Source organism: Phragmites australis, chromosome 3, assembly GCF_958298935.1.
Source record: "Phragmites australis chromosome 3, lpPhrAust1.1, whole genome shotgun sequence".
NCBI classification, from domain to species: domain Eukaryota; kingdom Viridiplantae; phylum Streptophyta; class Magnoliopsida; order Poales; family Poaceae; genus Phragmites; species Phragmites australis.
Window position 1 is genome coordinate 29,287,217 of NC_084923.1, and position 15,494 is coordinate 29,302,710.

The 15,494-nt window shown below is 42.6% G+C and overlaps 1 protein-coding gene across 4 annotated transcripts; it reads right to left on the reverse strand.

Annotated features, from left to right (window-relative positions):
- Positions 1-654: 654 nt before the first annotated feature.
- On the reverse strand, positions 655-12,927 carry LOC133912774 (uncharacterized). Of its 4 annotated transcripts, none has more exons than XM_062355680.1 (6): positions 12,543-12,919; positions 10,895-11,134; positions 10,347-10,467; positions 10,085-10,259; positions 1,301-1,541; positions 655-1,210 (listed from the first exon to the last, which is right to left on the reverse strand). In XM_062355680.1, exons 1-6 carry the CDS (start codon positions 12,724-12,726, stop codon positions 909-911), a joined length of 1,263 nt encoding a protein of 420 aa, XP_062211664.1. In that variant the 5' UTR covers positions 12,727-12,919; the 3' UTR covers positions 655-908. The 4 variants fall into 4 exon arrangements, with proteins under 4 accessions (XP_062211664.1, XP_062211665.1, XP_062211666.1 ...); XM_062355681.1 differs by having other exon boundaries at positions 10,347-10,458; positions 12,543-12,916; XM_062355682.1 differs by having other exon boundaries at positions 10,895-11,204; positions 12,543-12,684.
- Positions 12,928-15,494: the final 2,567 nt, after the last annotated feature.

The following is a 15,494-nucleotide window of genomic DNA, read 5'->3' on the forward strand; positions in this document are numbered from 1 at the left end:
GTAACATGTATTATTATCTTCTTGGAGAACATTATTAATCTTGGCATGTTGGTGCTATTTGATCTCTTCACGAAGAAGCTTAACCAATTGTTCGTTAGATAGATTATTGATGTTAATCTCACTATCTATTAGGCATCGAAACTCCAACAACTTAGTCAAGTTCGTTAATGGTAGTCAAGAGATCTTACTTCTATTGTTTATAAACCTCACTAGTATATGTGACCCATCCTCTAACATGCCACCTTAGTGAGCCTAGTTTGTTCGTCCACCTAGGTATTGAGTCCCCCCACCCCCATTTGACAGCTCCAAATTTCTACAACTTTGAACCCTTCATGAGCTAACCAACCCAGCTCGAACTTGAATGGTTTACGACCTTCAAAGGTGTTTGGTTCATCAGTATCTACCATGATAGACTTATGATCTGTTGTTTACAACCTTCAAAGGTGTTTGGTTCATCGGTATCTACCATGATAGACTTATGATCTGTTGTTTACTATCTTCAAAGGTGTTTGGTCCATCAGTATCTACCATGATAGACTTATGACCTGCCCCAAGTATCGAATGAGGGTCTAGACGGCTACCAAAGGATATTTTAATTCTCACTCAATGATCATTAAAACCCTATCTAGCTTCTCAAATATGGGGCTATCAAGGTTATTTGATCAAGTATATCTTTTCCTTGATAATTCAATATCAATATCTCTTAGATCCAAGCTGTCAATGACCACTTGGCATATAACAATGACTATTAATCCACAGCCAACACTCTGTCTAAATATATTTATTACAAGGCCACACAAACAGGTACGAAACCTACCACTGCATGCAATGCTACCAGCTCGTTCAAACCCCAAATTTGGTATATTACAACCAATTCGAAATATGAAACAACTCGTGGTCATGGGCGCCTAGGAGAAATCCCGGTCTGGGAAGAGTAGTGGAGCAACGAGGGTCCAGATGTACAATGAAGCGGTAACCCACTCTGTGCAGATACGCACCCAGACAGTTGTCCATCCAACATCCATCAGCTCAGAGCTCTCTGAAGCAGCGCTCGTCCAGCCAGTCAAAAGCATGGCTGAATACATACTTGCAAGGGCAAAGATGAGGTGGAAAAAGGTGTATGAGTAGCTCACGGGGCGCAGTTCGCTCTCTTTGCTATCGTCTTTGCCCGCCTCCACATTATCATCACTGAGTAATGGATTTTTGGTTCCTGTATGCAATATTTCATCACCGTGATATTTTTGGTTCAAACCAAGCATGCAGCCGCACAGGAGGTATTTTGTAATTGGCATATTCTTACCAGATCTAGGAGACGATGGTGGTGAAAGAAACGTAGTGGACGATCCAGCACGAACAGCAGAGTACACAACAGAGAGCACAGTAGTGAGCATCCCAAGTATAAGAGCGCTCAATGAAACCTGCTTGGAATGCCTGTGAAGCCCATTGCATTCGTAGTCATCTGGTTCACTTGAGAGACTAGTATAGCACAGGTATGTACAGTAAACGGAAATGACAGAAGCAGGCATAACGCTTCCATTGACCTGGACAAGGAAACAGTATCCCATCACGCATTAACACAAAATTACAGAAATTTCATCAGGTACCAGCAGAAAATAGTATAAACTGTTGCATTAGAAATTTGGATAATAAAATGTATTCAAGCCAGGACCACATCTGTTATAGGGGCAAGATAACACAGAAGTTTTTTCTCATAACATTGATGAGCCACTGACAAACTGTTATGGACCGATCTAAATGGTCCTGAACTCAAGCAACGCGACCACGCCAGCGAACGGCGACTGCGCCACAAAGGCAGGGATAGGAGGAGACTAGAAACTAGATTGATTTCTTTTATTGCTTTATTCCTCAACACAGCAGCATGCGGCTAGCCTTAATAGCCATAGGCTTGCACACACGTCTGAGTTCCTAAAAATAGATCTAACAAACTAGCAATAATCATATCTTATCTAACTAACTGGCTTAAGGCCTTATCCTAATTGATAGTGGTCGGCTGGTGCCTTCCGTGCAGCACCTTGGACCCATGCTGGTCCCTGGCTGTTACGCCCATAACACAAACTTATCACTATGCACAAGGCAGATTAATTATGTGCTATGTGAAATGAGGAAACCTGGCAAATCCATAATTGGCTGCTAAGCCGATTAATCACACAATGCAACAGGAAAAATGACCTAGTGCATGCTTCGAAACAAGCAGTAGCGAAGCACCACCAAAATTATAGAGGGGGCCAATTTAATAGAGCATACATAGCAATTGACAATAGTTACAAGATTAGACCAATTAAGTAGCTTAAGTGTATGATTAGCATCTAAATGGCATAAACAATAGTAATTAGTTGAGAAAATCTCAAAGGAATAGCAGACACCCTCTTTTGCCATAAGGAAGCTACAACACCGATAGTAAGCACTATTTGCTAGTTTAATGGAAGAAAATTAGGAGAATTGTCGTCCCCCTTTCTAGATTTCCTTGTTCAACTACACAACGGAATCACGAAAACTACATTCAATTAGGATAAAATAAAACTCAAATTTATGTGTCAGGGCTTAAATTCAGCAGAAGCAAAATAGGGGTAGAGAGAGAGAGATGGTGGCGATGGAGGGGTTCGGCTAGGGCTGTTGCCCTAGCCGTGCGGCAACAAGGAGGTGGCGAGAGAGAGAGAGAGAGAGAGAGAGAGAGAGAGAGAGAGAGAGAGAATGTCGGAGGTAGGGGAAACCCCAGCTCTGCTGAACTTTATTGATAGACACCCCTATCTTTTTATAAATTGGGTAACTTGACCCTAAGAAACTAATAGATTGGTTCTTTATAGATAGAATCCAATCTGATTACAATTTCCCTTTTCTAATTAAACTTCCCTAATTTATCATCTCGTGGGACCCACCTGGCCCCACCACCCGAATGGGCTAGCCGGCCACTTGGGCTTGGCCCTTTCGGTGGCTCTATGTCCTGCCTACCGTGACATCTCTCCCTGCTTGCTAAAGCAGCTCGTCCTCGAGCTACAATGACGGGTAAAGGGTTTTGTAAGGGAAACATAGACGAGCACAATGTCGCTGGCTGATCCTTCCATTGAATTAAGACTTGTACATATCCACGATATAGACGAGCACGGAGAGCATTTACTGGCGTAGGTACAACATGCCCTTCATGCAAAACTGGTAGTGATGGAGGTTGATCAGGTGGAGTTCCATTAAAACGCTTAAGACCCACATGAATACAGCTATTGCTTAGAAGCTGTAATCGATATGCCACATCCACAATCCTCTCAAGATTTTTGTATGGTCCATAATATCGTGGAGATAGTTTGCCTTTTGAGGCAATTGCAATAGAAACTGCCGTTCGTGCCAATAAACCAAGCCAAACCCATTGGCTAGTATGAAACGTCACATCCCGATGCTTGCGATTATAGAACTTTTGGTCAAAATTCTGAGCTTGGAGGAGACGTTGCCTGATGGATGACAAAAATGCATCTAGATCAGCCAATAAGGCATCTACAGCTAGAATTCGGGCCTCGCCTGTATCTGTTGGAATATATCCACCTTTATGGCAGATTGATTCTGCTCTTTATGTGCATATCGTATATATTTAGTATTGACAACTAGCTACTTTATTTGGCTCCTAGATTAACTCATAGTAAATCTCCGTAATTAGCTGCCTAACCTGTACACCTTGTACTCTATATATGCCTAGAGCATCAAAGAGAACTGCTATCGTGGAATTCTCCTAATCAATTCCCTCTTTCATGGTATCAGCCAAAAACTGATTCTAGCTTTTCCTTTTTCTCTTCTCCCATGGGCGACAACGATCAATGGAGAGGCAGCCACCGATGTTGCGGCCGTCGATGCCCTTGCCGTCCATGATCCCGCTTCCGCACTATCCACCATCAATGTGCACACGCACATTCCCTTCTCCCTCAAGATGCACGTTCCAAACTACAGCCAGTGGTGTGAACTCTTCACATGTCTCCTCGACAAGTTTGGCACCTCCAGACACATCGACGACACCCCTGCTCCAAAGGGCGTCGACCCAGTGTGGCAGGCCACCGACTTCGCGGTGCGCTCGCTCCTCTAAGCATTGGTCTAAGAGGAGATCCTCTCCATCGTCCTCACCACGGGCGTGTCTGCTCGCACCATCTGGATGAGCATTTAAGGCCTCTTCCTCGACAAGGCCTCGCATGCACTCTCCCTAGAGGCTGACTTCCGCGATCAAGGGCAAGGTGACCTCTCGATCCTTGACTACTCCCAGCTCCTGAAGAACGAACGTCGCAGACGCCCTCGCCGACATCAACCAACCGGTCTCCCCCGACAATCTCGTCCTCACCCTACTACGAGACCTTAACAAAAACTACATGCACAATCTCCATCATCAAAACGAGGTCGCCTCTTCCTCTGTTCCTTGAGGCTCGCTCTCTGCTCCTGCTCAAGGAAGCCGGTCTCAAGATCGACAAGCCCGAGCGCCCCTGACGGCCCTCATCACCCCTACGAACAAGTCTCCATCAACTCCCTCCGAATCCAACTCTAGAGGACCTAATGGTGGCCAGCGCAAGTCCAAGCCCAAGTACAAAGGCAAGGGCCTTGCAGTCTTGGTGCTAGTCCACCTCAAGCCTTCATCGCGCCTTGTAGCTTCCAGGGCGCACCACCATCGTACCAGCCTACGCCGTTGTACCAGCATGCCCTAACCGGGCCACTGTACTACACATCGTCATCCATCACGCCCTCATAGGATTAGGCCTCACTGATCCAGGCCCTGAATGCGATGTCCGTGCAAGAGCCCGGCAACACTTGGTACATGGACTCTGACGCTTCATCTCACCTCTCCACCGATCCTGGTAACTTGTCCCATTTATCCCACTATTTCCCTTCTTCTCATGTCGTCATCGGTGATGGCACTCGTCTACACATCACCGGCACTGGCAGGCATAAAAACTCCTCCCACCCAACCTCATCCACTTAGCCTACAAAACGTCCTAATCTCACCCAAACTCATTTCAAATTTGGTTTTTGTTTACAAATTCACCACGGACAATCTATGTTCTGTGGAATATGACCCTTTCTGTTTCTCTGTCAAGGATCTCTGAACTAGGTATGAGATTCTTCGTTGCAATAGCTCCGGCGATTTGTACCCACTCCGGCTGCCCTCCTCACCGCACACCTTCCACACCATCACCACCATATGGCACCGCCGCCTCGGTCACTGTCGGTCACCTAGCTTTGTCTAGCTTCGTCGTGTGCTATTTCTTGCAATAAATTTGACACCGAAACTTGTCATACATGTCAACTTAGGAAACATGTTTGTCTCCCATTTTCCCCTTCAGTGTCTCGCACAACAAAACCATTTGAAATAATCTATTGTGATTTATGGACGTCCCCACTACCTACATGTCTAGCATTAAGTATTATCTTGTATGCTTGGATGATCACACACATTACTTGTGGACATTCCCTTTCAAACTGAAATCTTTTATTTTAGACTGTACAAAACTTTCATGCCTACATTTGGACTCACTTCTAATCTTCTATTTTTTTATCTAGTGTGACAAATGTACGGAATTCAATAACACCGCCGCTCGAAATTTCTTCCTTGCACACGGCACCCACTTTCACTTCTCCTGCCCTCACACTTTGCAACAAAACGGCAAGGCTGAGAGCATCATCTGCACAACTAACAATATCATGTGTTCCCTGGTGTTCCAAGCCAGCCTACCTCCTTCATTTTGGGAAGAAGCTTTACACACAACCACCTACATTCTGAACCAAATTCCCATCAAAGTCCTTAACAACAAAACTCCTCACGAGTCCTTGTTCGGCTCTCCAACAGGCTACTCGCATATGCGCGTCTTCGGCTACGCTGTTTCCCAAACCTCTCCTCCACAGCCAACCACAAACTCGCATTGCGTTCCACCGAGTACATTTTTCTTGGTTATCCAACCAAACACATAGGTTACCGCTACCTTGATTTATCCTCAAACTGTATCATCTCCAGGCATGTAATCTTTGATGAAAATGTTTTTCCATATGCTACTCACCCGTCTCCACAACTGTCCTACCGGTTCCTCGACGACTCAGATGACGGTGCACCAGCGGCACCACATTTGTGGCTTCCTACTGGCCTGGTGCCACCCACGGTCAGACCATCGCCGCCGGCCAGCCCTCCCCTCAATTATGGCAAATTGATTCAGCTCTTTATGTGCAGATCGTATATATTTATTATTGACAGCTAGCTACCTTATTTGGCTCCTAGATTATTCCTAGTCAATCTTTGTAACTAGCTGCCTAACATGTACACCTTGTACTCTATATATTCCTGTAGCATCAATGAGAATTGCTATCGTGGAATTCTCCCAATCAATTCCCTCTTTCAGTATCATATGTGCAGAGCATAGGTGGTTCACGTCCATAGACCATTTTGAAAGGAGTTTCACGTAGAGAAGAGCGGTAAGAAGTATTGTAACAATACTCTGCCCACGGTAGCCACTCAACCGAGTCTTTAGGTTTATATCCTGAGAAGCATCGAAGATACATAACAATAACTTTGTTGCCTACTTCAGATTGCCCATCAATCTGAGGATGAAAGGTTGAACTAATATCCAATTGAATGCTAGATAATTGGAAGAGTTCTTTCCAAAATTTGCTAGTGAAAACCACATCCCAATCGCTTAAAATAGAACGAGGCTTTCCATGTAAACAGACAATTTCATCAAAGAAACTTTGAGCAACGGAAGAAGCGGAGAACAGATGGGCTACTGGAATAAAATGAGCGTATTTAGAGAAAGGATCAACCACTGTAAGAATAACTGACTTGCCTGCAACTTGAAGTAAGCTTTCGATAAAGTCCATGGAGATATCTTCCCAAATACGATGAGGATTCTCCAAACTTTGTAGAAGTTCTGCCGGATGTAAATGGTCGCTTTTATTTTTCTGGTAGATAACACAATCCCAAACAAAATTGTGAACGACTTGACGTGCTTTTGGGACATAGAAATCAGCACGTAAGTGTTGCAATGTTTTCTGCACTCCATGTGCAGAACCATGAATTCCATCAAGAATAGTGTGGAGCAACGGTGATGAGTTTGGCAAATATTTGTTGATTATATAAGATTAACTCCAGGGAGCTGTACAACGCCCTTCGTTGATATCCGTGAGTAATGTACTTAAATAGTCATCTTCCAAAATTTGTTTCCTTATAGCATTCAAGAACTCTAACAACGCAGATGATATAGCAAATAATGAAGGATCCACAATAGATTGACGGGGCAAAGCAGCGATCACTGTATTCATGTGACCAGGTCTATACTCCACGTTGAAATTATAACCTAATAACTTACTAACCCATTGGTGTTGTGGAATCATAGACAAATGTTGATCAGAAGATATTTCAAACTATAATGATTTGCCCGAATAAGAAATTCTCGTCCCCATAAATATGGTCGCTAGTGACATACAACTTGTACCAATCCAATGAGTTCGTGCTCATAAGCAACCAACTTCGCATGTCGGGAGCAATGGGACGACTGTCTGTCCCTTGATGAAGAATCATGCCAAAGCCAATTCCAAAAGCATCACATTCAACAATAAAAGATGATAACAAATTAGGAAGCTGTAAAACTGGAGCTGAGGTTAATGCTTTTTTAAGTTGCTTGAAAGCAACTGTAGTCGATGATGTCCATAAAAGTCCCCCTTTCCGCAACAATTGAGTTAATGGTTTGGCAATAGTTCCGGTCCTTGATGAACTTCCGATAATACCCATCAAGACCCAAGAATCTCCTTAGGTCACACACTATCGCGGGTAAGTTGTGATTGCATCAATTTTTGCTGGATCGACAACCACTCTGTGAGCATAAACGATATGTTTCAAATATGATACCTCCGAAACACCAAATAGGCACTTAGATCGCTTCAGTACCAAATAGTGGCGTCGAAGAGTCTGAAGAACTTGGCGGACATGTTGTAAATGTTCCGACCAAGAGTTACTGTAAATGAGCATATCATCAAGAAAATCAATACAAATCGGTGAAGATATGGACCAAGAACATTATTCATCAATGCTTGGAATGTCGCGATGCATTTGTAAGGCTAGAAGGCATAACCAAGAATTCAAACTGGCTATGATGCGTTCGAAAAGCCGTTTTCTCAACATCCTCTAAATTCATGTGAACCTGATGATATCCAGATTGGAGATCCAATTTAGTAAAGAATTTAGTGCCTTGCGGTTCATCCAGTAATTCAACAACAAGAACTGGAAACTTACCTTTGATCGTATTATCGTTTAAGGCATGATAATCTACACAAAAACGCCAGGAGCCATCATGCTTTTTAACAAGAACTGGCAACGAATATGCCTAGTGCTATAACAGATGATGCCTTGATGAAGCATCTCTTGACGCTCCAATTCATCCTTTTGTATTAGGGACGGATGGATGTAGATGGATCTTTAAGGTGGATCCAGTGATCATACCTTCGCGGTGGAGGCAATCCTATAGGCGGAACAAACAGATCAGAGAAGTCATGTAGTAAAGAACCCATTAAGCCACTATTCGTGCCTTCCAATAAAAAACTGGAATGTAATACATGTCAAAGCATGGACGGATATGCAAATATGGTGGTTAGTAACCAATAGTTTCACTGCTTTTAAGGTGAGATCACAAGTTGCTATTCCCAAGGCTCGGCAAGAATATGTTCGGGCCATGGAATTTACAGTTTCTAGGTCAACTGGTTTATGTAACTCCAACTCAATACGAAGAAGATCAAACAAACCCGACGTATATAGCATGGCCTGTTGTGCTAATCGAAGATCCTCCACTCGAGTGAGAAGAATAAAAAATTGATCAGTATAATTATCATGTGATCCAATTTATCGTAGTTCCGAAAGAGCGCCAAGAAAATTATCACATGGGGCTGGCCCGAAACGATAATTGGTTGCAGAAAAAAAAATTGGCCAAGTTGGAGTCCCTTCTTCTCATTCCAAACGCATAAACCAATTTAAAGCACGTCCCGGAAGATGAAAAGAAGCCAAAAGGACCTGATACCCCTCTGGTATCTTTTGTCCCAGAAATTTTTTCGTAGCAATAATGTGTCCTTCCGACGCGTACTGCGTTTGTGCCAACAGATCCATGGTTCCATCAAACTCCAGAAAAGACAATTTGTAGGAATTAGAATTACCCATACTGTGTTTGTGCTTTGAATCTTGCTCCTCCCGTTGTAGAACAATGGATGTGCCCTCATTGATTGTTTTTAGTCCGTGATCTATTGTCCTTGTCGATTGATTGACCACACTAATGCATCCTTCCGAAGATCCTGTAGCACGGCGTGCCGAAGGAACATACACCTTTGGTAAGGCCACCGGTTTGGCTGCAACCGATTTAGGAAGAGGAAGAAGGGCAGCCAACTTCTGTTCTATGTCCTTCAAGAATTTATCCATCCAAGCAATTGCATACCTGCAATTAATGGGATCAGATCCACCCTTGAACTCAATCCCAATCGAATTGGCTCTGAATACCAAGATGTCAGGGCCTAAAATCAGCGGAAGCAAAAGAGAGGGAGAGAAAGAGAGATGACAGCGGTGGAGGGGTTTACAGCCCTAGCCGTGCGACAGTAGGGAGGCGGCGGTGGCTACCGTAGGGCAGGGAGGCGGCAATAGGGGAGAGGGGAAGAAAATGTGGGAGGCAGAGGGGAAACCCCAACTCTGCTTAACTTTATTGATAGACGCCCCTCTCTTTATATAGAGCAGGTAACTTGACCCTAAAGAAACTAATAGATTGGTTCTTTATAGATAGAATCCAATCTGATTACAATTTCCCTTTTCTAATGAAACTTCCCTAATTTATCATCTTATGGGACCCTCCTGGCCCCACCACCCAAAATGGGCTAGCCGGCCACTTGGGCTTGGCCCTTTCGGCGACTATATGTCCTACCGACCATGATAATATGCTTGTCAGCTACTACTACCAATGGCTATTACAAAACCACACATAAATATTCTTTATATATTTGTTTTGGCATATCCAAAGGGAAAGCTCAAGCAAAAAAAAAAGTTCACTATTTGCCCATAGCTTGAAGTGGTGCAGTACGTTACCTGGGGGTGCAAAGCAACTATTGCGAATGCAAAAGCAAGAATAAGTGTCATGACAATAAAAAACACATTGAGTCCACAGTCATGACCAGAGGGATTAAACCACATGAAGAGCAAACCAGAGAAGGTGAATGTAGAGATATAGCAAACCACAGTTACTACCAGCAAAGCTATTTCCCTGAAATATCAAATAAGATGCCAAAATCAATATCACAAAAAGATAAACTGGGTTTGAGCATCACTAGCTGGTGTTTAGCACACTTACCACTTTTGCTCATCTTTCTCAACCCATGAGTCATTCCAATTGTTTGTGAAGTCTAAAAGCATCATGACTTGCACTAGAAGAAACAAACCAGATCCAAACTTTGACAGTATCTCTGCAATTGCTGTCTCAAAATTAGTGAAAATCCAGTAACCATGGTAACTGGTCTATAAGGACTAAGGAGCACTCGAAACAATCTACCAGTACCTGGAAATATAAAAGGAGGTATATCTAGCGCAACCTAATCAGAAGTTCTCTAATTGTGAACATAATATCAACACAAAAAAAACAACAAACTGAGGTACCAACTCTCAATGTAATCTATCATTTTACACTTTACAAAGCTTTCACAACCAAATATAATAAGTGGTAGAATTATCGAGATAAGAGATCATTTTAGATATCTGCACACAATATCATATACACCTTGTTCCTCAAAACTATATGTGCACTTGCAAAAGTGTATTTGCATTTTTGCAACTGCACTATGGTCATCTTACATTGTTACGCTAAAGACAGCTTAATATGAATGATCAAGAAAAAGAGCTTACCGTAAATAGTAATTACAATGTTCGGAACACAGAACATAAGAACAATGAGAACAGCCCAGACAGCAATCTTTGCAATCCAGCCACCATGGTGCCATGCATCTCGCCGATCATTCTGGTCTTTGGTATTAATCATCATGAGAGCAAATATTGCAAAAAACAAGAAGTTCCCTAGGCTTACGCGAAGAACAGCGTTCATTTGAAACCATTCTTCTGGTGGTGTATGATCAAATGCATTTATCCCTGCAATAAGTACATTCCAGACTTACTAGGCCGCTTGTATGATCACGAAATCAATGCCTCAGCGATTCATCTGAGTTATCATAAGTTGAACGATTTAATTGATCAGAACAAAGAAAAGTACAATATGAAATAATAACTCTGTAAATGTTGACAGTTTTACACATCAAACATTCTCTGCATCAGTATATCAGCATGCGTTTATGGTAAATAAGTAAAGTTGTTGTCGACGATGAAAACAAGACCGCATAAATATTCAACAATGCCTTGAGAGAGTTTCTGTGCTCAATATTCTCAACCTGTGCAAGACTTATGAGCCATAGCACTCAAACAAAATCACAGATATACAAATTTACAGGGCACACGAAGAATAAAGCTGGGGAGCCGTACCCATGAAAATAATACATCGCAGCTACACAGTAAAAGAGATTTCAAACAGTAAGTTGAAGCCCAGAACATCTAAAAAGGAGTAACAGCCCAGGGAGTTTTGCGCTACAATGGTTCAGACCCTGGATGCCTTCTAAAACTCCAGAGCTCATGGATGACAGACAAATCTTACCAATATTACGTTCAATAATCCTTTTCGATGTTATCCTATATAAGTATGACTTGCCTTCCAAATTGCTATGTAATTCTAATTTACATGAATATAAACATAGTCAAATGAGATCCTGTAAACAAGTTCGCTACATGGTTTAGCTTGATTGAGATGACACATAACTGCAAAAGGGGGTTTACAGGTAAGAGGAGCAACTCAGAAATGCATGTATTGGGCAGCACACGTGGGCCAGGCTTACTGCTGCTAATGATGGCACCAGTAAAACTCAACGATGGCCTCTATATTATTCAAATTTTCATGATTTATGTTGCTTTACTATGAACATTTGCTAATGCCCTGCAGGGGAAAATGGTAAGGAGGAATATCCTACTAGAGAACTCTGTAGAGCCTTTATATATTGAGCCTTGAGCGATGTTGAGAAATGTTGTAATTCTGAATATTCAGGAGAGACTTTATATGCAAAGAGAATGAAATTATCTGACTTCCCAAGCATCCCACAAATAATAAGGGCGCCCTGGTTTCACCAGGATCAAGCTTTAATTCGAGATCGTGCACGCGTAAGAACGCCAAATGGATTGACCAGAGCAGGTACTACTAACTAGTGGTCATTCGGGAATTCCCCAATTCAGCTCCCAACCAAACAGCCAAGGGCCAGGCCAATCTTGCACGCAATACTAGTTATAACAAAAAAAAAATTGCAGGTATAAATTGCAACAAGGTCGATCCATTCCAGTAATTCAGGACTAATAAAAAGCTGTTAGCGCGAGCAAGAAAGAGCCCACAGCAAACCCTTAACGAGGAATTAGAGCCAGAGAGTGAATGAGGAGCAAGCAAGGGACCGGGGTCACGTACATGGGATGTGCTGGAGGAGAGGCGCGGCGAACTGGCGGAGCAGGAAGGAGAGGATAAGGGAGGCGGCGAAGAGGCCGCAGTAGGCGAGGCGCGCGGAGCGGCGGGGCACGGCCGATGCCGCCGACGCGCAGAGGTTGCAGGCGCAGCCCGCGCACGCGGACGCTAAGCACGAGGCGCACCACATCCTCCGATCCTCTCACTCCTGCGCGCCGAGTCGAGCTCCCCCGTTGTTTGTCCTCCACGGCTTTTGGGCTCGCCGAACCTTCGACCTCTCTCGGTCCCTCCCCTGCTCTGCTCCGTGGTGACGGTCTCGGACGCGGATGCTTATTTCACAAAAGGCGATGCTCCAATAGGCGACTTTCAAGTTTGTTTCCGCAGAGGAATCTATTAGAACGGTGGTTGCGAGGGTAGGGAACGGTAAGACTTCGCCCATGGTAGTCTAAGTTCTAAATGTTCACGGTTTATAAATAAGAGTATTTTTAGTAGTTTTATTTAAAGATGTGTGATAGATATATATGTATGTAGATATGTACTTTTATATATATATATATATGACCGTAATATGTGTATATAGTAATATAGACATGTGCGAGACTTCGTATTAGAAAAAAAAATTATTCAATTATTTGCCATTGAAAAGAATGAAATCTCTTATCCGCTAAAAAAACTTATGATCCTTTTTTTGGCATCGGTTGAATTTTTTTGTGTCATTGAAATGATCGAAATCTCTTATCTGCCAACCAAAAACTTGTGATCCTCCTTGCACGGTTGAAATTTTGGCTTCCCTCTATGCCACTGACCACATGTCAGTTTTTTTTTTTTTGCAGAAATGACTTTAGTACTCTTGCTGGATCCATCTCTCCGGATCCTCTCTCCATCCGTCTCCTCCAGTTGCCTCTTTCCCATATGTCGGTACAAATCGGTGTTGTTCTTCCTCCGTGGGTTCTCGGGCTCGCCTTTGTTCCTCCCATCTTCATGGTGACTCTCTATTAGCCACCGTTACCACGAGCGGCGCGGGACTCCGCATCTCTAGCATGAAGATGGGGACGGGCTTCAGCGTGCCAGATGCGAGTGCCACCGCGTTAGACGATTAGGTCCATGTAAAGGTCTCCTCGCGAAGCAACGCGAAAGGGTGTAGCATGCGATACGAGGATTCGCCTTTTCCCAAATGATATAGCAGAACAAGATACGACGAATTGCTCGCAAGAATGTTATATAGCATCTAGGTTTTTAGATAAATGGTAAGTGTTTTAGTGATTAATGACAACTATATTATTATAACTAATACGTATGTTTTGAAGGAATTTAAATTCTTTAATTCATAATAATTAAATAGTTTTCTTTTTCTCTTATAAAATTATATTGATCGATCAAAAGACTTTTACATCAAGATTAAAGACGTTCTAGTTCTAAGTCGATCAAAAGACTTTTACGTTAAGATTAAAGACCTTATAGTTCTAAGTGTCATAAGATGATGAAGGACACTTGGAGTAGTTATAGGTCATCTTTTGTCTTTTGACCGTACTATAAAGGGGAGCTAAGTGTTCCAGTTTGAACTAGTTAAGTCTAAATATAGTTAGATGCACACTTACAAAAATCTAGCACTATGTAGCTCAAATAAATCTATGAGTGAGAAGTTGAGAAGTCAGAACTCAAAGTCAATTGAATTAGATGAGTTCCAGGAAGTTTGTTCTCACCAGATTATTCGGTATAAGAAAGATTTTTTACTCACCGGACTATCTGTCGTTTTTTATAAAACTTCAAATTGAACTCATCAGATTGTCCGGTGACGAAAGGAACTATACACCAGACTATTTAACAGAAGAATTATTTTTTAGAAAATTATGAAGTTATAAGCGCCAGATTGTCCGGTGATCTAAAGGGTTCATACACCGGACCATTTAACAGAGTCTAGGTACTTTTGAAGAAAATTAGAGTTGAACTGACCGGATTGTCCGATGACTTAAAGGAGTCATCACCAAACTATTTAACAGAAGCTTCATATTTTCGAGGAAATAGAGTCTAACTCACCGGACTATCCGGTGATGCTATATGGAAGAACATCGGAGCATTTTGCAACGGCTACGGACAACTGTCAAATCAGCAGACTAAAAAAGTTAACTCACCGGATTCTCCGGTGTTAACAGAGACGTGTGCACCAGACCATCCGGTGTTAAGAAAAGTGAGTGGTTGGGCAACAACTAGATTTGGACCTCTAGTCTATATATACCTCCTCACTTGGTTTTATTCGTCTCTCTTACAACCCAGAAGCATTTATACACATTGTGTGTCATCTAGAAGCAACAGAGAGCACTTGAAGTGATTTGCAAGTTCTTAATTGAAGATTAAGTGCTCCATTAGTGCTCCAAGAGTAGTGAGTATGCATCTAGCTGTTGTTTTAGGCTTGATTGGGATCAAGTGAACCAATTAGCTTATTACTCTTGGTGGTTGGTAACATATAGCCGGTCGTAGGAATGGGAGGTGTCTTGGTGAGCTCTTAGAGGTCTTGTGGGAGACTCGGGAAGCTTGTGTACTTGGTTTGATGCCCGCCAATCCAGAGATAGAGAAGTGGTAATCACTAATTAGCACTTGAGTCTCGGTGACTCAAGGGTGAACGACATCTTTATGTGGATGCTCCAACGAGGATTAGTGGAGTGCCAACTCTTCTATACCTTGGGAATAATTCGGTGTCCTCTTTCCCTACTCTTATTACATTCCGCATTTAGCTTCTAGCATTTGCTTCATGCAAGTTTTAATTCCGCACTTTACTTATATTTTATATGCTTGCATGTGTGTTCTTATCTTTCTAGCTTACTATATCGTCTAGTTGCTTTCTAGGCTAAGGTTGCTTCTTGTTCAATAAATTGGTAGTTGGTTTAGTTTTAAATTACTGCCTTATTCACCCCCCTCTAAGGCCATTAGATCCTTTCAGATGCCGAGGGTCTGTAGGAT